The sequence below is a fragment of the Haliaeetus leucocephalus genome, unplaced genomic scaffold (assembly GCF_000737465.1).
Source record: "Haliaeetus leucocephalus isolate CR32 unplaced genomic scaffold, Haliaeetus_leucocephalus-4.0 Scaffold577, whole genome shotgun sequence".
In the NCBI taxonomy this organism is placed as follows: domain Eukaryota; kingdom Metazoa; phylum Chordata; class Aves; order Accipitriformes; family Accipitridae; genus Haliaeetus; species Haliaeetus leucocephalus.
The window spans coordinates 1,780,571-1,801,937 of record NW_010973013.1 but is presented as its reverse complement, the minus strand read 5'-3'; the positions used below and the strand labels follow the sequence as shown (position 1 = coordinate 1,801,937).

The window sequence follows — 21,367 nt, the reverse complement described above, 5'->3', positions numbered from 1 at the left end:
TGCTCTGCTTGCCCGTAGAGCTTTGCTTCACCTATTAAACTGTCTTTATCTCAAGACCCAAGTTTTCTCACTTTTGCTCTTCCTATTCCATCCTGCTGTGGGAGGAAACGAGTGAGCAGCCGCATGGGGCTTAGCTGCCAGCCAAGGTGAACCCACCACTCGCTGCCAGCCTTTCACCTGCTACCAGAAACAAGTCATCCCTCCAAAGAACCCACACAGCTGTGGAGAAGCACTCTCCTCCTCCAGGCCACTAATCTACTGTCCTTGCACAAGTCACTCCTGAATCCTTCATTTTCCTTGTCTGAAGGTGAGTATTTCCTCCAAGACTAATCATTTTGGGACAATTTTTAGTATAACTAAACAGCCACAGTTCAGCACTTTGGAAAATAACATCCCCAAGCACCTCTAGAAAGTCACACTCCTGCATTTTGCGCTTTATGCGGACAGATTATTTCAGGCCTGGAAAATGCCACTTGGTTTTTGTACCAGCAGAGTGCCTCTTCAGACATTTTCCAGGCACCTCCAGCACCCGTTACACTTTAAACCAAGCCCATCAAGAGATGATCTGGAATCACTTTTGTTCAGGAAGAATCCTCTTGCTCAGCAACTGACACAACAAAATAAACAGGAGACTGAATGGGCTGTTATCACTCCACTCAGCCTGCCAAGCGCAGGGGTGGGTGAGACTCTCCCCTGGAGCAGCCTGTGCCCTGGTTTTGGTCACGTCAAACACTGCTAGCACCCCACAGAACACGTTGCAAGCTGCAGACAGTTGTGCATCAATTTCTACTAGCTTTCTGAGCACTAAATGCTCACCAGAAGCAAGCCACGCTTACTTGTCACTTGCATGACAATCTGAATCCTGTAGTTGTCAGGCCTGTATATACTTTAATAACATACCTCAAGAAGCTAGCTTTTTTTTTCCCCCAAAATTGCTACAATCACATTAGATCTAGACTTCACTACAAGCTTCCTGAATTTTCTTTATTGCAAAAGGATCTTATTATATCATTAAAATAATAAACTTACAAACCAGGAATATGATTAAGGGTGACAGAAACTGCTTAGAAGAGTCAAATGATGCAAGGAAGGGAGAATGAAAATAAAGAAAAGATCAAGAACTGTGTGGGTGGAACTGATGACCCATCAGGCTACAAAACAATCATGAACAACAAACTGCAGAAAAATCTGTTTTACCAATTCTAATCCCAGGAAGAAAAAATAAACAAATAAAAATCAAGGATGATATTTAGTACTATAACTACAGCTACCAGCAGTCACTCCAGCTGCTGCAAGAAGCATACAAAAAACATATAAAGGACAAAGAAGTTCAGTAGAGGATCTTGTGCTGATTACAGAGAAACATTAGCTCAGTATTACAGGCAAGCATTGGAGAAAATGATCTTCAATTTTTCCAGCAAAATATTCTTTGCTCCCAGAAGAGGTGAGAAGCCACGCAAACTCTGCAGTCCAAGTATTTCTGCCTCCTGTTGCTAATTTGTCTATCGCCCACCAGAGTGTCCTGACACCCCAGCTGAGAGATCAACGTTACCTACAACATCACGGGGACAACAAAAAACATGCACAGGAGGAATGATTCAAGTGTGAATGGGATCACACCAATAGCATGGGAATTCAGCTATCCGAACCCCTGGAATAGTTACATGAACTCTGCTTTTGACCTACTCAATCCTTCCATCTTCTCCAAGTCTAAAATGATGTTCTTCTAATATGGAAATAAAGAAAAAAGTGGGGTTTATCCCACCAAGAAAAGTGAGAGTCTAATGCTAGTTTGGTGTGGAGGTGATAGGGGAAGAATCCACCTCAACCATTTTATTTCCCAGAATGATTTCCTGGTATCTTCAAATGAAGATGGCACCCCAAAGCACACAAGAAACAAATCATGCAGAAATAAAAAAAACTTACTTGCTTTAAGCTGCACTCCATCAGAGATATGGAGCAGCATCCTGCCCTTAATTATTTTCAACACAATGCAAAGAGGCAGCTGCTAGAGCAGGAAATAATCACACACACACCTCCCCACTATCTCCTATTTAATTCTGATCATTTGAATGTCCTAGGAAGCAAGGACAGAGCTGGGTCACTACTATTCCACAGGTTAACAGTGATGTCCCCTGCAAAGCAGCTCTTCCCTGCTGTTAACCATCATCCCTCCGCAGCAGCAGGTGCTCCTGAAAACCAATAACATAATTGGAGACTCATTAAATCATCCTACACCTTGTTTCTGACTTCCATTGAAAAGGCAAGACAAGAGAAAATGCATGAGAGAAAACACACACTGTGCAGGCACAGGGAAACTTCCAACCCACCTACCACTGAGCTTTGAAACACTTAGTTTACTTCAAACTTATCTTGCCTTCTCTAAAAGAAAAAAATGAATACATTAAGTTGGGTTGGATCTTAGGAAAGCACAAATCAATTCTCATCTCGGTTGGAAACTGCCTCCTATGCCCTCATGAGACTCCCTTAACCAGCCTCACTCTTCAGCTTGCAGGTATTTTTAGAACTAGTACCCGTTACATCTTGCATCATTCCTGAGAATAATACCCAGAAAGGACTGACAGTGAGGACAGTAAGTAGCTAGGAAAGGCATGCAAGTACTACCTTCCCCTGCTCACAGTCTAAGAGGAAAACAGTCAACCATAAGCCAAAGCTCATCAACAACTTCAGAGGAATCAAAAATGGGTAAAAGCGAACGGTACGCCACAGCTCTTGCCATCAGCTAATGTTTCATGGTTTAAGCATTTTAAATGCTTCATAAAGATGCAATTTGAAAAGAACATTTCTCATCAGGTAAGAGCCAGTCAGGAAAAGCCACACTAGAATTAGCTGATGGGGTTTCACAGTTGCAGTGGCTCTCTCAAGGCCATATGCAGGTCAGAAAAAACACTCTAAACTTGGAGCAAATAGCAAGCAGAAGCTGCTTGTCACTATAAATGGAGCTCCTCTTTCCATGCAGTTCTGGAGGCTGTTTAAAAGCTTCTATCAGTCTGGATCAAGATCTGACCATTAAGAAGTGCTCCTTACAGGCAGTCCTTTCCATGCAGGGCTGCCCACACTACTTCAGACTCACCACACCCTCAGAAACCTTCTTCAGGTATTACCCAGCCTACCAAAATATTACCAAGGGATTTCTTAAACTGGAAAAAACCTACCTATAGGCCGTATCTGTTGTTTGTTAGCCAGTGTACTGACAGTACTATTTCTCCTTGCTGTTCCAAGGAAAAATTCAGAGGGAAAGATAAGCAATGAATGCTAACAAGAGATTGCAGAGGCCTGAGAATCTGAACACCATTTGTACAACACAATGTCCCCCCAAAAGCAGTCTGAAGGCAAGAGCTCTATCTTGCCAGCAATTTCAATCACATAAAACAGACAACTGGAGAAGGCCAAGACCAAAAAATAGATGACACACACAGATACGACTGGGGATGCTGCTTATAAACAATTATTTCTTTCTTACTCTCCCTTTGTGGTTTTGGTTTGGTGGGGTTGTTTTGGTTTGGTTTTTGTTTTTGTTTTTTAACCTGAGGTTAGGAAGACAGGTAGTTATATTTCCCCTTGAAGCATGAGTCAGCCTTTCCTCACCAAACAGCCTTGGGTGCCAAGAGCTGGAGCATACAGCAACAGTACTGGAACTCAAAGCTCACAGAAAATTTGGTCATCTGCCACTTCATATCCACTAGCTGTCAGCAGGCAGCCACAGATAAATTCAGAAGATGACAGCTAAAAGTGCTGTGACACTTTCCATAAAAATCAAGGCTGGATTAGAATGGAGACTTCTATGCTACTACAGCTTAAAAACAAAGAGGTCAAGTGAGTTTTAAAGTGATGCCTGGTTACTCCAAAAAGCAGATCATGAATCCTGCTTCCCTTTACAGAGTACTAAGCACCCTGAGAAGCCAGAGCACCTGCAATGAACTACAGGGTTTAAAGAGACCTGACCAGGATTAAAACATTATGTTATCACAAAACTCACTTGCTCTTCATTCCTGCACTGCATAGAATCAATCCCTGCCCCCAACTCCTCCTAGTGTGTATATTACTCTGACAAAAGAGATACACAGAGGAAGAATAACTGTTTTTTTATATAATAGTTGATCTGAATTACATCTGACAGGCTATTTTTCTTTCTTCTAGGATCTGTAACACAAGGATGTCTACTTTGCACATGTGCTTCTCTATCAAATTTTGTGGAAGAGAATCACAAGAGCTACAAGGGCCTAACATGCTACTTCCGAGAGACTGTTCACAACCGAGACAGGCTACTATCATCTCAAAACACTATGGTCATAAAAAAACCCCAAACCAAAACACAGAGAGACCACTCATCTAATGATTAGCTAAGTAAGACTAGCTGTGATCATCTTTTCCACCTGCAATACTGTGATAGTTCACTTTTTCTCAGGAACATGTTAAGTCCTTTGATGGCTTTGGATATAAGACATAAGATAAGCACCATCTGTTAATATTACTGAAGCTATTTAGCTGCTTTTGAACACAGTAAGCCCCATTTTGCCAATAAAATTCGCATAGGTTTCAGCTACCTTGATATTACAAGCTCAGACTTTACATCCTTCCTGGGAGAAAATGGTTTATAAGCAATGGCTAAGTAAATCAAACCTTGACTATTACCATCTCCCTACCCTCAAAAATCAATACCAAAAGGATATGTTTTATATTTAACCACTATTCAGAGAATTAGCATGGATAAGGTTGGGAAAAAGTTATTTAAAATAACAGCTGTTCCAGCTGTCTATGCTTGACAGTAACAGCATACTGTAAGGACTAGAAGAAGAGTTTCTTCAATAAAGTGAAATCACGTATGCAGGGCCAGGGTATTTGTACAGACTGGAGAACAACCTGCTCCTCACTGTCTCCCTCGCATTAAAACAGCACAGCCTAGAATGTGTTACCATGAAGATGTGCAGTTCTACTCTGCAATCCCAAATCATCTGCCCTACACTCTTAAGAGAGAGTGACTTTTTTTTCCCATTTCAGAACAGGTATATGAAAACTAAGCTCCAGGAATGTATCAGCCTGCCATCTTAAGACAAATGAAAACCCATGCCAACTCTGTAGTTCTTGTTTACAGGTAGCTTGGTGAATGCATCTGAAAGGTCTGTTTAGGTGGGGAGCTTTTATCTTTGCCATAATAGCACAGCAACAGTTAGATATGATGAAAGAGTGACAGAAGACAGGATTCAAAGTATAACTTCATTCTGACTAAAGGCCAGGATCCATAATTGTAATGAAAAAGCCCAAATAAAGCTCTGAGCTAACCAGCTGTTTGTGGGAAAGCACCTGCCTATTAGCAAGCTTAACTAGAAATTAGAACCAACTAATGCTTCAGCAGGAGCACTGTCATAGCCAGCCATTAATCAGTACATGCAAGGATTGCGACTTTGCAAATGTGGGTGTGCAAACTAACCTCCAAAGTTGGCGAGCCGTCCGATCCTTGTGACAGGAACCTTCCTCTCCCGGGCCCGCTCACTGAGCTGCGGCGGAAAGAGGGGGAAAGGAAAACAAAACAAAAAGAAATCCACAAATGAACTGGTCATATGGTCAGATACCTGCAAATTCAGAGTGCAACTTTGAAAGCACTTGAACAACCCTGTGCTAGAGAAAGCTCTTCTTGAACACTGAGCCTTATATATGTTGAGAGATTTCCAATTGAACACCCTGCAGAACAGACACACCATTAACTGAAACATACACTAAGGAGTGGACAAGAGTGTGGGAAAGATAGAAGAGCTGACAACCATGTTTAGAAAGCCCATTTTTACTTTCACCTCAGCAGCCCTTATAGTTTGAACTTGGAGAAGCACCTCAATGCCAACCCAAACTCCCTTCCAGACATGGAATTAAAACTCATGGAAGGTTATCGGGTTCACAGTAGTGTAGATAATTCCCCCACACACAACAGCTGGAGCAGCAGAAGCATACCGTTTCATCAAAACAATATCCTGAGTGAACCCACAGTAGCATCTGATAGTGGGTTTGGAGAAGGCAGCAGAAGGTCAGAGCAGATGGCAAGTATCGCCACTGTAAATTGTGCTGTGGGCTTTCTGCGCTGTCTCACACAAGGGCATGAGGGACTAAAGCAAGAATTGGGAGCTGTGCTACTCTCCAATCCAGTAATACTCAGGGCAACATTCCCTCCACCTCTAGAAGGACTACAAGACAGTACAGGAAGCCACAGCCTCTCCTGAGAGGAGCTTAGGTCAAACTCATTCTTCACAGCCATAGCAAAGCAACTAGCTAAAGGGAACTGGGCCCTTCAAGGAGAATGTAGATTCATTAGGTCAGTCTTCAAACCTTTGAAGGCTACAGCAGTCCCCACCTAGTCAACATTTCACCCCCAAAACTGGGATGAAATACAGACCCTTCATTACTGTAAATGCATCAATAAATACATTGAGTCCTCATAGTCCAGTGAATGGAAGGAGAGCTCCTGTTAATATAAAACTGAAGTCTAACCCTATATATGCTTTTTTAAACATCCTCTCACATCAGAATATCTGACATAGAGGGGGCAGGTATGAAAGAAGAGCCTGAAAAGCTACTGACAGAATAAATACCAGAGATCAGAGTTAATGAGCACCGACACTTCCCTCTTTTGCCTCTACAAAAGGGAATAGCAGAAGAGGAAGAAATGAGAGAAACACAGGAGAAGGTGAGTAAGGACAATCCAGTATAGAAACCATAGTACTTAGAATCCTTTAAACAAACAAACATACCATCTGTTTGTAGGGTTTCTGCTCTGAACCTGCTTTGGCCTGTCTGGCTTTATCAATATCTTCAGCTGTTAATCCACTAACAGAGGAATGGTCTTGGTGAAAAGCCCTACTTTGTCCAAAGGCAGCAGCAAAAGGATTTCCAGGGTCCCTAAAGCCTCCAAATAACCTTGCATCCATTCTGGGAGGGAAAGGCTTCTGACCCATGCCAGAATCTCCAGTCTCACCAACACTTCTAAAAGGTCCATTTGTAGTGTAAGAGGAAGCAGGGCCTTCACCGCTGTGTTCATGAGGCTTGCCGGGGGCAGTGGAGAAGTCCGTTGCAGCATCTGATGGCTCTCGGGCTGAGAAGTCATAGTCTTTCCCAAAATCCTCACTGAGATCAGTTAAGTTCTCCTGCTGTTTGCCTAGTTCCTGCAAACAACAATAGAAATACTTTAAGAAAAGAACTTAAAACCTGTCCCCTACCCATCCGTGGTCTTCAGAGATGGGCACGCATCTAGGCTGTCATGTCTCCACAATAACTGATCTGTAGAGACTCTGGCACTGCAGTCATTCACAGTAAGAGACAGGAAAAAGAAAGAGATACTGAGGACACCTGGGATCACTGGCAGTCTTTCAACACCACTGATGGGACAAATTCCTTAACAGCTTCTCAAATACCCTTAACTGGAGACGCCTTGTTCTACATACACTGCCAGGAAGGGTCACTAACTGAGATGTTCACTAGAAGCAATATACTGCTCAGAAACAACAGGTGATGGGAGCTGCAATATCGCATAAGATATACTTAGGAAGGATAACAAAAAGCTAAACCTCCTAACGTTCAGTTCTTACCCCATCAAGCTCCCTTCTCCCATCCTGTCCCTAATCATGCAATATCAGCACTTTTAAGCCCAAAGCTACCCTAAGCAATACCAGATACCTACTTATAGGCAGAGTAAGCTCAGCCTTCCATGGCCATGACATTACTAACTGCAAAACACGTTTCATTATTCAACAACTAAACTATGGCAGGGTTTGTCATCATCCCAAAATAAATAAATAGAATTCTGTGCTTGAAGCAAGGATAGCAGCATCAGACATAGCAACAGTCAAGCCAAGCTTCTCCTGACAGTCTTTTCTGTTCTGTCCTGATGTGCAAGAGCTGCCCCGCTAAGTCCAGATATTTCCCACTGCTTTTCAATGTAGAAAAAAAAAAAATTAAAAAAAAAGCAGCAGAGCATTATCCCCTATTTACTCATTACTTGACATATTCTAGTTACCCATCTCAGGAGCAGCAATAGCATGGAAGAACTGACAACTATCATAGCCAATCAACAGGATTTTAAATCCTGCTGTGGTCAGGCATGCAAGTAGCATATTTTAGGCTCTTTCCTAAACACTAATTACACTTCCCTTCCTTACAGAAAAAAACAGAACACGGTCTTTCCTGTTATTCAGCAGGTCTCATGCTATTCTGAACCACGGCATCACAGCAGGGGGGAAAGGAGAAATCTGTTTACAGATGGGGACTGTGGCCACAATACTGACTGATGATTTCAAGCAAGAAGGCCTACTTCCATACTGAAATTTTAAAAAGCATGTCAGACAGCCAAAACCCTGCCACAGATCAAAAGAAGTGAAATATAGTCACTTAACATATAAGCTTTCCTCTCTTCAAAACAGAAAATGTTGTAGCTTCAGACTACAGATTTCTTACTGAGCCCTGCTTTGGTAGCAGCTTCTCACACAACTCATTTACAGAACACAGGGCAAGCATTCTGCAGGCGTGCTTATGGGGCCTCTCATGCAGAGAAACATGCACAGACACAGGAGAACATCTCCCTCTCCCTCCCTCCTTGGATGCAAGAGGAGGACAAAGGCAAGACAAAGCACTATACCCATAAACACACACACTTAGGGTATTTCTACTGCAAGCTTAAATAGAACCAAGGAAACAAGCCCTGATTCTAGGACTGAAGCTACAGACCGCCAATGATGGGCTAAACTCATTGCATAAAAAAATCAAAATCTCACTCATTAGTTTCTGCTTCAAAAATGATTATCTGAGCTACACTGTCTTTCTAGAGGATCATAAAGGATGATAATTTTTGATTAAGAGAAGTTCTTTCCCTCAGACAAGCCCCGTGTTTTCAAGAGATGGCAACACAGCAAATGTGAAGCTCTTACAAATCCATCCCCACGTCTAGTGACAGAAGCTACTACTTAAAAAAAAGTCTGGCTTTCCATATGTTCCTCACTTGAAAATCAGTTCTGAAGATCCAGCCTGGGCTGTAAGTGATGAACATACAAACACCTGACCCTGAGCCATTCTGAAAAATACCGCGTGCAACAATTCTGTCAAGAAAGGAAGCAGCACTCAGATAAATCTTATTCACTCTAAAAGAGCTCATTCACTTGGTCAAAGGAGAGGTAATCAATGACTGAAGTTTAAAGGAGACTTTAAATAACAAAGATGCTGGCCAATCTTAGGAAGAGCTTGATCTTTGACAAGATGAGGTGAACAGAACACTTTTCATTTTCAGCATGTCTTAAACACTCAGTAATGGAAACGGAAACATTCTGCAGTAACGTTCCCCTCCCATTCCTGTCCAAGCACCTACTGCACACCACAGAAATCCTGGAGAATTCCCAGAGCATTGCAACATCTGTATTATCAATCCAGCACTTCAGAGCTAGGTTCTAGTTCACAGTGCGAGTTCTAGCCACTCTCACAACAAAACCAAAAAGTACCTGGAGGAAAAAAAAAACATCAGACTAGACTGTGCACAGAGAACTTTGCTTACCTGCACTTTTCCCAAGACAGAACTGAACCGTTCTTCAGCAGTGGCCTGGAGAGTCCTTGCAACGGTAACTGCATCGCTCCCAAGGAGCACCTGCCGAAGCTGTCCTGCTTGGGTTTCTAGGACTGCTTTACTAAGCTTTGTCAAGCCTTTCATGACCATGATGGCATCACCCGCCATGACTGATTTCTGTGCTGAAAGATGAAAAAGAAAGAAGGGGGGAGGGGGAGAGGCAAGAGGTTAAGGAACAAGTTTGCAAGCAGTTTCAAGTCACCTAAGAGCCAGTGGCATATCCCAGACAATCTCTTTCTGCTTTGGCAACCAGCCACCATGGGAACTTGTCTGCAGCTCAGATAGCACACAGGCCAGCTTGAATGACAGCTAGTTAACTGACTTTACCAGGCAAAGCAAGAACTCTCCTTATGACTGTTCAGGAGTTAGGACAGCATTCCAGGACTCCACACAAATATTCAAGTTACCATTGACCAGGGGAAGCAAAGACAGGTAAATGTCAGTAACACTGCAAAGATGGCCTTGATTCCTTCCAGATGTTTAAAAAGGATTAAAAGCATTAGCATTTGACCTTTAATTATTATCAGGCCCTGGAACATATTCTTAGTGCCTGATCACACGGATGAAGTGCATTGACAACTGACACATCCCATTCCTGCCCTGGAGCTATGCCTGCTCATTTTACATAGCCAAATTTATTCACCCCCACACCAATGAGTAAGCTTTGTCTGCCTTCCAAGGGTAGCCTGCCCAGTCCTCAACTTGTAGCTCGCTCTGCCACTTTTAATTGGAACCTTAAGTATTGTCAGAACACCTACCTACCACAGCATTTGCAAAGTACTGCACTACAGGGCTAAATTTTTTACTCAGTCCCCTTTCCTGTTCAAGAGGCACTCCATCTCAGATTCCTAACAGTCTGTGCCATTTCAGTGTCTTCAAATACAAACTGGGCACTGTACGATGCAGGACAGAGTGTGTCCGAGAACACTCATGGAGTGTTCAACATGGAGTTGTTGTTCCACCAACAACTTTGTCTCAGCCTAGAACCAAGCTCAGGCTCAGGACACCAGCTTTCCTACATCACTGTGGTTCATGTAAAAGAAAATCGAGAGTGGTCGGGGTCCCAAAACCATTTTGCAAGGGAGATTTTTGCCTGCTTATTTCACTCATCTCCCACATCTTTAAAGCATAGTCAGGGTCACAGTTCCAGGGCTGGCTCCATTGCACATCCTCCCACCTTTACTGACACAGAAGATAGAGGCATGCATTTGGCACAAGATGCTGACTAAGGTTCAACCTTACCCATACAGCATTCTCTGTAATTATTTGGAGACAAAAAGTGTTCTGGCTGCAATAGGTACCAAGCACTTGTCTAAGGCCACATATTTAAGTTAAGTTATCTCCTAGGTAGGTACACAGGTACCAATTCATTTTTAGATCACCTGTCAACACCCACATATGCACTACAACTATAAACATTAATACACTGAAGTGGTACAAGTGATCTTGAGTCAACGCTACACACGGCATTATGCCCTGCTGCAGATCACATGCAATTGAATCCAGTTACCTTCTTGGGAAACGCAAACATGTCTCAAACATGTCTGCTGTATCAGTCATGCAGGAGAAGTATGGACTGCTATTGCTAAATTTCTGGATAAGTACACAATTTTGCTGCAATTGCACAGGAGATGCATGGATTACTACAACTGAATTTCAGAAGCACACTATTATCCAACGCAGGGTAAACCCAGTTACTGGAATATTTGTTCAACAACTGTTAATCAGTAATCAAAAATCAGGAACAACCACTGTAGCCAGGAAGTGAGTATGATACGTTACATGCTTTAAGTACGGTTGTTAGAAGGCCAGTCAAGTGTTTGCAACAAATCTGGGCTTAATGGGTTAGCTGTAAAAATAAAAATCAAGCCTATCCAGGTCATTATTCTGTGGTTATCCTTACAAGACCTATCCATATGCTCCAGACCTGTAAGATGTGTTATTCCTGAATCTCTCCAGAGTTTAATCATTAGGGTTGGTTTTAACATTGTATAATGCACTTTTAAACTTGAAAGCTGCCTGTCAGGTAAGGAAATATACTCTGTCAACAGGAGGTGGTTCCCCCCCCATCTTCACACTGGAAATTTCCACATGGATCTCACTCAAAGCATTTGCAGGCAGTCCCTGCAATTCAGAGCCAGGCAAAGAAACCAGCCAATGCCACAGTACCATCCCAGCTGAAATGAGACTGTTCAAAGGCTAAGCACTACTAAGAAGCAAGTGCTTCTTTGTAGTGGGTAGTATTAGAAGGGCAGGAAAGCCTGAATGCGAAAAGTTCATAGCCTCCCTCCCAAGGGCAACAAAAGATAATGCAATATAGATCAGTGTACACTTGGACAACACACACAAACACATCCACTTTTAACGTGGATTCTTTCTAACCAATGATACTAAAACCATATCCTCCTTTCACCCAAAAAGAGCTGAAGGATTTATCTTGAAGTGACAGTTGTGATACGCTAAATGTGCATTTTGTAAGAAAAATATATCTTCCAACAAAATTTCAGGGAAGCTAATGCAACCACAAATGGAAAACCTACATAGCACAATGTGTGCTCAACCCTCCATTGCTAAATATATCAACAAGCAGAGAGGACCAATTGCCCTTTACAGGTTTGGCTATAAAAGGCAGCACTGGGCACGTTGCTACCAATATCCCTCTCTGACTTCCATGCTATCACCCCCACTTTCCTCTGCACAGCAATTACAAACACCTAGGTACCATGCAAGTGGTTTGTTAGCTCAGAAGCATCAGCAACATGCTCCCATGCAGCGCTGCAAAAGGACAGGCTATTATAACAGGCCATTTATCCTAGCACCTTGCTGAAACACAGGCTTCTGTGTAGGAAATACAAGCTTACAGGCAACTGACTTGCTGTTTTCAATGATCTTTCAGATTCGCTGCAGGTAGCTCACAAACCCGAATGAAAACCACAGCACAAGCACAAAGGCAGGACATGGCTCAATAAGGACTTCAGAGGTCAAACGCCAGGAGAGTCACCAACAAATAAAAGCTGAGAAGGAGGAACATATTTTCAGAAGCGAGACCATACTCCTGCTTTTTAAGAGAATTGTGTCTGTAAGCCATGTCCTTCCAGTTCCTCATCTTTTGTACACCAAGTCCTTGCCTTTAACAAAGCACAGTCAGGAAAAAGCAGAGGAAACAAAAATAACTATACTGCAATGATTAATCCTTTGGCAATAAGCATCAGGAGCAAGAAAACATTCAGGTAATATCTGTACCCATCATCAAGCAATAAGGAGATGGGAGCTAATAAGTACGAGAACTGAACCGATACTGGAGGCATTTTCTTCAAGTGGAAAAAATCCCAGGTTATCTAGTTTTGTAGACCCTACATTTAGCAGGACACATGGGTTAATTATCCTGGGAAGGACACAGAAAGCAGAGACTAACAAGGTTATCAAGCAGAAGGGGAAAACATGAAAGAAAATACATGCTAGATAAACAAGAAGGGAAAAGACTACATACAAAAAAAATAACTAAGAATTAGGAAAATTACCTTTTTTCTTCAATGAAAAAGCAATAAGCACAAGCAAGGACAAGAGACACAAAAACTGAAAGACAGAGGAAGCACACACTTCCAAGAAGACTAGTATGTATCCCCAATAATACACTTGTGTTAATACCCAGTGCAGACAGCAGGCAAGGGATTCCCCCCCCCGGCCCCGCCATGGCAAGTTCTATTCATACCACTAGTAAATTAATAAACAGCGTAAGCACGCTCTATCAAAGACAGATTTAAGGAGTGGTTTCAAACAGAATTGGTGTACAAAGTCTATATCACACCTGACTTGTCTCCTGAGCAGTCGTTATCTAGCTCTAGCAAAGTAGGGCACTGCTGGCATGGAGTATGGACGAGTCGGCCGTGTCTACACAGGCTGTCAGAGTGCCTGCTAACCTGGACTGAAGAGGGTTGACAAGTGTCAGTCATGCGCTATTTTCCAAGAATAGGCAGGGTCACAGTTTTTGCTTAGTAAACTTCTCACAGCTGAATGAATCTCTGGAAAACACCCACACCTTCTGGCATCAGGAGGCTAGAGCCAAGCCATCCACAGACACCAGACGAGGTCCACACAGCAGGCAGAGGGGCTTGTATAGGTTAGATGCCACACCAGTAGGTTAACCGTCTCCTGACATTGCACCAGATTTTGAACCCTGTTGTAACGATATAACTAAATCAATGCCTGGGATGCTCCTATGCGAAACGACCCCCTGCCTCACAAGCCACTGTCCTCTAGTGACCAACTAACTGCTGCCCGCTTCCTCCCTTCTTCAACGCACCAGGCTACCAGACTGAAGGTTTAAGCAAGTCTAGCGAGACATTCAGCATATCAGAGGCCAGTAACAGAAACATAAAGCCTCACAACAGGCAGCATATGAATTCTTATATTTGTACTGTTTCCAAAACACATCCCTCCCCTCATTCCTCTTTTCCACATGCTAACATATCCTCCTACAGACACACAGACCAGCTTCTGACTTCACGTGCTTTTTTCCAGATGCTTGTACAGGCAAAAACCTTACGCATATATACACATGCGTATACACACACACATATCTATACGACAGACCAAGTTTAAACACAAGGAGACTTCTAATCGTACAGAAGTATACCAGAAATGTTTCTGAATATTTCAATGTAAGGGAACTATTTCTACCATCAACAGTTTGCTATCCACCCAAGAAGCTCACCTACTTTTGAGTAATTAAAAAAAAACAAAACAAAACAAACAACAACAAGAAAAAACAACCAAAAAACCCAATACAAACAAGCAAACAAAAAACCCCACAACCAAAACCAACCACCAACCAAAAAAGCCACCTAAACCCCAGCAGTTTTATAGTAGCCCCTATTACCCCTCTGTCATGGTTTAACCCCAACTGGTAACTAAGCACCATGCAGCTGCTCACTCATTCCCCCCCTACTCCGTGGGATGGGGCAGAGAATCAGGGAAACAAAAGTAAAAAAACCCACAAGCTGAGATAAGAACAGTTTAGTAGAACTAAAAGAAGAAACTAATAATGATAACAATTACAATAATAAAATGATAATAATAATAAAGGGATTGGAATATACAAAACAAGTGAGGCACAATGCAATTGCTCTCCACTCACTGACCGATGCCCAGTTAGTTCCTGCCCACCCTCCCCAGGACAACTCCCCCCAGTTTATATACTGGGCATGATGTCACATGGTATGGAATATCCCTTTGGCCAGTTTGGGTCAGCTGTCCTGGCTGTGTCCCCTCTCAACTTCTTGTGCCTCTCCAGCCTTCTTGCTGGCTGGGCACAAGAAGCTGAAAAATCCTTGACTTAGTATGAACACGACTTAGCAACAACTGAAAACACCAGTGTTATCAACATTCTTCTCATACTGACTCCAAAACACCACACTATACCAGCTACTAGAAAGAAAATTAACTCTATCCCAGCTGAAACCAGGCCACCCTTTCAGGCCTGCAGAAGTTTTAGCTGCCGCCTTTATCTCCAACTTTTCTTTCAAATAAATGAGACAAAAATGAAAAAATATTAGGCTGGACAGGTAGTAAGGCAGATAATTAAATATGACACTTCCAAAGGAAACAGTCTCTATGCCTTCCCCCCCTTTATATTATCCATTATCACAATCACTGTTATCTTAGTTGTATCTAAACAAGGACTATAACCCTGGAATCAGTGTTAGAGCCATCCACACCATCGGAGTGTGGCAACAGTATGAAAAAAATAAAGAACAGAACACAAACAAGATACAAATGACCAGGTACTCAGCACATTTGTTCCATGGCCATAAATCAGCAGTAGACTAACTTCAAAATAAGTATTATTCATTAAGGTATTCTGTAACTGATCTTTTACAGATTTTTCCATTTCTTTTTGCATGTGTTGCCATACCAACCCTTTCACGTGATCCTTTTACTCTTGGCCTTTTTCAGTTCTGTCACACGCCTCCCCACCAGTTCCTTTGATATCAGATTTCTAGGCCCCTGCCTAGACATATTTTCATTAGCTGGATTCCTTGGGTTGCAACTGACCCAAGTTTTAACCATGCAGGGCACAGAAACGGCATTTTAAAAGGAGAAAGTTACTATCATCCTTTAACTCAAACTGAAGATCTACCTTGCTTATCCTTCCTTCCTCCCCCTCCCCACACCTCCCACAGACTACAACTCCAAAAGAAATGTCTTTAAAGGCCTGACCTACCACAGAACTAAGGACTCCTGTATTTGAGTCCTGCCCTGTGGCTTTGACTCAAGCCTCCTTAAACTGAATTCATCAAGTAGTCTCTGAAAGCTGCTTTAAAACTACCCTTGCACAAAGCAGTTTGCCAATGCCATTTAAAACAAACACCTTTGAAGGGCAGGCGGAACTTGTTTATTCTCTAATCGTTATAACAGCAGTACACACACTGATAAAAGTGGGCTGCTTAGCAGACAAATGCATCTTTCCACCAAAATTCAGAAGGCTTAGCAGTCATTTTTGGCGAATGACAGCTAGTTCAAAACCCAGTACGAATGATTTTCACCGTAAATGGCTTGACACAGAACATAAGAGTGAAAGAATGCTTGGACACTTTAAAAGTAAGCACAGTCTGCTTTATTTTAGGCACAGATACATCAATGCAAAGTGAATGCTCGGGACTGATGGCTCTATTTACTTCTTTCTGGACAATGTCTGGGGACATGCAAAAGCATAGTCACAGTCCACGTGCCTGGAATTAAGAGTCTCTTTCTACCCTGGCCACAGATCTAGAAATAATTCATTCACAATCAAGATCCTAGTGGGAGAGCGCATTCCCTCAGCACAGGCCATTTCCTCTTCTGATATATCTTGATACAACACACTAATAAATTCTGTGCCGGGCGGACATTGTTTCCCATTACACTGAGGTAGATCTGACTCAGTCACTATGATTTTAAGGCTACCGCTCACTTGCTTTTCCCCAAAAATGAGTTCTGTGCCTGCTCCTGCAAATTAAGTATTTGCAGTTGGGGTACTAAAAAAAGGTCCATTTACCTCATTTGCAGGGCAAAAAGATTTGGGCCGTTGGGCAGATATTTCAGCCTGGAGTTACATTTATACCTAACATCCTATTTCTGTATTATTTACATTACCAAGAAAAAAGGGAGAAAGAGTAAGAGGGCAAGGAAAAAACATGGGGTTTTTTCTGTTTATGCATTGGGCAGTGCTTAGAACAAGCCATTGCACTGCATCCTCTACATGGCTCAAAAGCTGAAGGCACAAGTGTAACTTTAATCACATGAATAATTCTGATAAATTCTGTGACTAAAAGTTACTTCCCATGCATGTGGATCCTTCATCCACCAACAAGGACAATAGTATATTAAAATCAAATTAGAGCATGACCACAAAGCACACAGGTTAATATGAGATTTGGGCAGATGCAATATTTGAAGTATATACTTAAGAAACAGAACCACTACAAGCTGAATTTACACCTTTATTTGGGTTTATGGCAAGTTCACACAAAAGCACAGTTCACTAGTTCCAAATCGTCCCTCTGTCAGTGTTAACACACAGCATCCCTTTAAAAGGCAAAACCCCCACATCCATATGAAACAACTCCAACCAGCAGTATTTATAAAAAGGTTACACTAAAGCTCTGCACTGATCAAATCCAAATATTGCACTTCACACCAAAACTAAACGTCACAAACATCTCCCCCCCAGGTTTGCAGAGCAGCTCTACACTCTCGCAAAGTCACTTCACCAGTTAGAACAGAAGAGACCACCAAAGCTCAGCTCCCTCTCCGATGCACAGGCAGCCCGTCCCTGCCTGATGCACAGCTCCGCAGCATTAAGCTCTGCGCAGGGAACCAACAGAGCTCCCCATTGGTCTCATGCTCTGAGCTGGAGTACAAAGTATAAATGAAGGAGGTTATCAGTTTGCAGTTAATTTTTTTTTTTTGGCGTACACTGTTATGTCGTAATTGTTTTTATTGGAAGTTTTAACTTTCTGAAAGCACACCGAGTCCAATTTAGGAATTGGAAACTGATAAAAAGCTATGCCTTACAAACAAGTGCAGATTCCTTAAGACACAAATACATCATTACTTAAGACAAAATTTCTGAGAAAAACAGCAGCTCTTTCTCTTGCATAGCAGCTCTTTCTCTTGCATTTAAACACACATCACTCTTCACTCATAGATCTCAAAAAGCTAAAGAAAGGGGACCGATATCAAAGTTCTCTACTTTAGACGGAAGAGAACAAGTAACCTACCCAAAGTTACACCACATGTCAGTGATGGAGTCGGGAACAGAATCACAGCTCTCTGAAGAGTACACCGATCCTTACAGCACACTGCCTATACCTAAGTGTCCTGTAAATATCCACCCCTACAGAGCAAAAAGAAACAAGGATTTATATCCAGTTTGCTGACCATCTTAACTGTATATCATTAACAGTCATATTTAAATGATTAAATGCCACACCAGCAATGCTTTATAGTCAGAACCTCTCTAATTACAAGCTTCCAGAAAACTAGACACACCCTGTAACTGTACCGTACCTCTGTCTCCCTCAGGTGTAAGAAGATATTTTGCTTATTATCCTTTTTGTACACCAGCACAGAACCATGCATGCTGTGTCCTGAGTCACTACGTTACAAAATCAGTAAGAGGTACCCCAAGCATGTGTCTCCAGGTGGCATACACACATCCTCTGCTCACATGGTGAGCGTAACCCTTCTGTTATCATCGTGATCAGCAGGTCAAACACCACAGCCTCCCACTATTGATCCTGCAGGCGTATATATCTATATAGATCCAATCACTTTCACCCTTGCCCTGAAAGCTAGGGTTAAGTTCAAATTTAGTAACTTACAACACATCCTAGTCTATTCATAGCCCCCTTACATACCAGGGTCCTAGCTACAGGAGCTTTCTTTTTCCTGGCTGTGCCCAAACCTCCCTGTTAAGAAGAGGAAAAATAAGATGCAAGAGAACCATAGGCAAAAAATTGATCTCTGTGCTGAAGGGGAATGTGGTCTATCAGAACCTACAGCTCCTGCAGACAGCTCTGTCACGGGCCTTCAGGCAAGTTTTGTCAGTTCCTACTCACCACACATAGGTATTTTTGACACTAGGGTAAATAGGAGTAATGAGCTTTATATTTCTCTTAACTTACTACTAAACCTAACCTGCAAGCTCTCATACCTGATTCAGAATCTGTAATTATTTATGCTCTCTCTGTATAGATTTTATGAAATCAGATTCTAGATAAGATAGAATAAACATATTGCTTGTTCCAAAGTTTTAAGCAACTTATATAGTTGCCTTTCAAAATCCCAAACCTCCCAAAGCAACTTCTGAATGACCATACTCCATAAAGCTTTGCTATGCAATATAAAATTCTAGGCTTACCAATTTTAGAAGAGTTCTCTAAAAGAAACACTCTATCCACTTGCAGCTTACTGCCCAGCCATTCTCCCTTCCATCTCTTTCCTAGTCCTGGTTATTCTCTTGATGAGCACTTTGACCATATCAAACTAAGGTGAGGATTTAATACGCCCAAATGGAACAATTCAGAGAGCAGAAGAGCTGTGACATTTCAGAATACTACATCAAGCCCTTTTCTATTACATTTGTTCAGCACATCCAGAAAAAACAAGGTGTGCAACTGGTTAAAAAGGAGACATGAATAGCAATGAAAGGGACTACATAAAGATCTAATCTATACAGAAAACGAGGGCGAACTGCAGAGGAAAAACAAACACAGTAAGAGAACTTCGTAAGGGGAAGCTATCACCTACACAACACAAAACAGCTCTAGGACCACCCAGACGACAAGCAGATCATCTTTCATGGTGTCTCTACATACAGAATCTACATAGTCTTTAAGAAAAAGACATAGCCTTATGCAGTTTCCAGGAAAAAAAAAAAAAAAAACACACCTATGTTTTAACTCTATGTGTGCAGACTTGTTTAAGCAGACATATGAATTTGTAGTTTCTAGAAGCCAACTCTACAGATTGACAGCTAAGTTTTTCAGAGCAACTAGTGTTATTTCCTATGCTGTGAAAAGCACACAGAACACTTCAGATGCTGAATAACTGGGAATTTAACATGCGTCATTTAGCTCTACACCTCTACTGACCGACAAAACACAAAAGCTATTAAAATAAAGTGCAGAAACACAACTGTGCAAAGAAAGGGCAAAACTTGCATATCCTGTTATTTCCTGGCCTTTGTCACCAGCTTAGATTTGTTTAATTTTGCCATCTATACTGGGGGGGGGGGGGGGGGGGGGAAGAGAAAACAAGTGGCATCTAAAAAATCAAGAGCATCTTTGAATCTAAAAATAGGCATGTGTCAATAAAATTAGCTTTCACTGCTGGGTGGGAAAGCAGACACTGACTGAACCCCCTCCCTCAAACTACTGTGCTTTACTGTTAGCTTGCATTTTGGCTCCACAGGCGAATAACTTATTTTCTTCTTCAGGTACTGAAGGAAAGCACGCACTCAGAAAACCAGCAGCACTTTAAGTACTTTCATAAAACAAGTTGAGAGAGGAGCTACTTTTATAGAGATCCTCTGCCCCAGAATACACAGCTCAATAAGCCAAAAAGCATCCTCTTCCAGGCTCCTTTCTTAAACAGTTTTAGAGGGAGAAGCCCAGGAGACCTACATACAAACAGGAGATATGATACCTAAATACTGCTTCAGACTCACTACCTTCATCCTAGGCTGAACTGTTCACCCTCAAGTACAGACAGATTGAAGGAATAAGAGAAATGCTTATTCATGCATCAAGCCAAGCCCTGAGAGGCATTTAGCAAGCCAGCTGGACCAAGCAAGTTATACCATGCACACTAACACACAAGATAAAAGACCGCGAGACACACGCCACCCTTAGCATCCTTGTTAAAAGAACAACAAAAAAAAACCCACACAGGAAAAACAAACCAATCTTTACCTACCAAAAAAACCTCTGTAACCAATGAACCAGTTCAACACGAGGGAAATTAAAAAACCAGAATTCAGCTGCTGTCCCTCATCCCTCTCGGTTTCTAGAAAAATAATACAGCTTGACAAACGGGGCGTGAAACAACAGACCACCACTTGCCTGTAAAAGGACTACTGGAGGACTAGAAGCCAAAAAAAGTTCTGTTCTTGCTGCATGGATGCAATATGAGCTATTATTAACCTGCGCTAAATATCACAAATGAAATAACCAGAGCTGCATTGCATAGCACAGAATTCTCCTTGACAGCAATGCAACAAGGTGATCAACACTCAGAGAGTAAACATGTAAGGGAATTCTCCACATCTTCTGACCTTTTCTTCTACTTATCACACTGCTTTATTTTTGAAAGGGAGACACTGTCACAGCACAGCAGGTCACCTATTTTTTTTCCCCCCCTCTTAAGTAAGGCTGGACAACATACAACTGTTTATTCTAAGCATATCTTATTCAAGGTTACCAAGGTCATTGCTAACTAACAGCACAGAAAAAGCATTTACAAAATACAGAAACAAATCTCCTGGTCTAAGAGCAAGCAGACTGGTAAGTCATGAACTGCAGCTAAACTTTTCCTTCTGATGATATTACGAAAGAGAGACAAGTTCTTGTTAATGGCAGAGAAAGACAAGACTACCAATATTCTGTTTAACTACCGATCGGCTTTCAGCCTTTAACTTGGAGCAATTTCTGAATCCCTTGAGAAGTCTTTTACTGAACTACTATTGACTTTGGCCATTATCCTTCTGTA

General features: G+C 42.0%; 1 protein-coding gene across 1 annotated transcript in view; it reads right to left on the bottom strand.

Annotated features, from left to right (window-relative positions):
- ADCK3 (aarF domain containing kinase 3) overlaps positions 1–9,735 on the bottom strand; it is a 34,399-nt gene extending 24,664 nt beyond the window's left edge. The window contains exons 1-3 of the mRNA XM_010577745.1: positions 9,548–9,735; positions 6,762–7,172; positions 5,453–5,519 (exon numbers count right to left, since the gene is read on the bottom strand). Of these exons, the coding sequence (XP_010576047.1) occupies positions 5,453–5,519; positions 6,762–7,172; positions 9,548–9,724 (655 nt within the window). The 5' untranslated portion in view covers positions 9,725–9,735. The remainder of the gene's footprint in view (positions 1–5,452; positions 5,520–6,761; positions 7,173–9,547) is intronic.
- Positions 9,736–21,367: the final 11,632 nt, after the last annotated feature.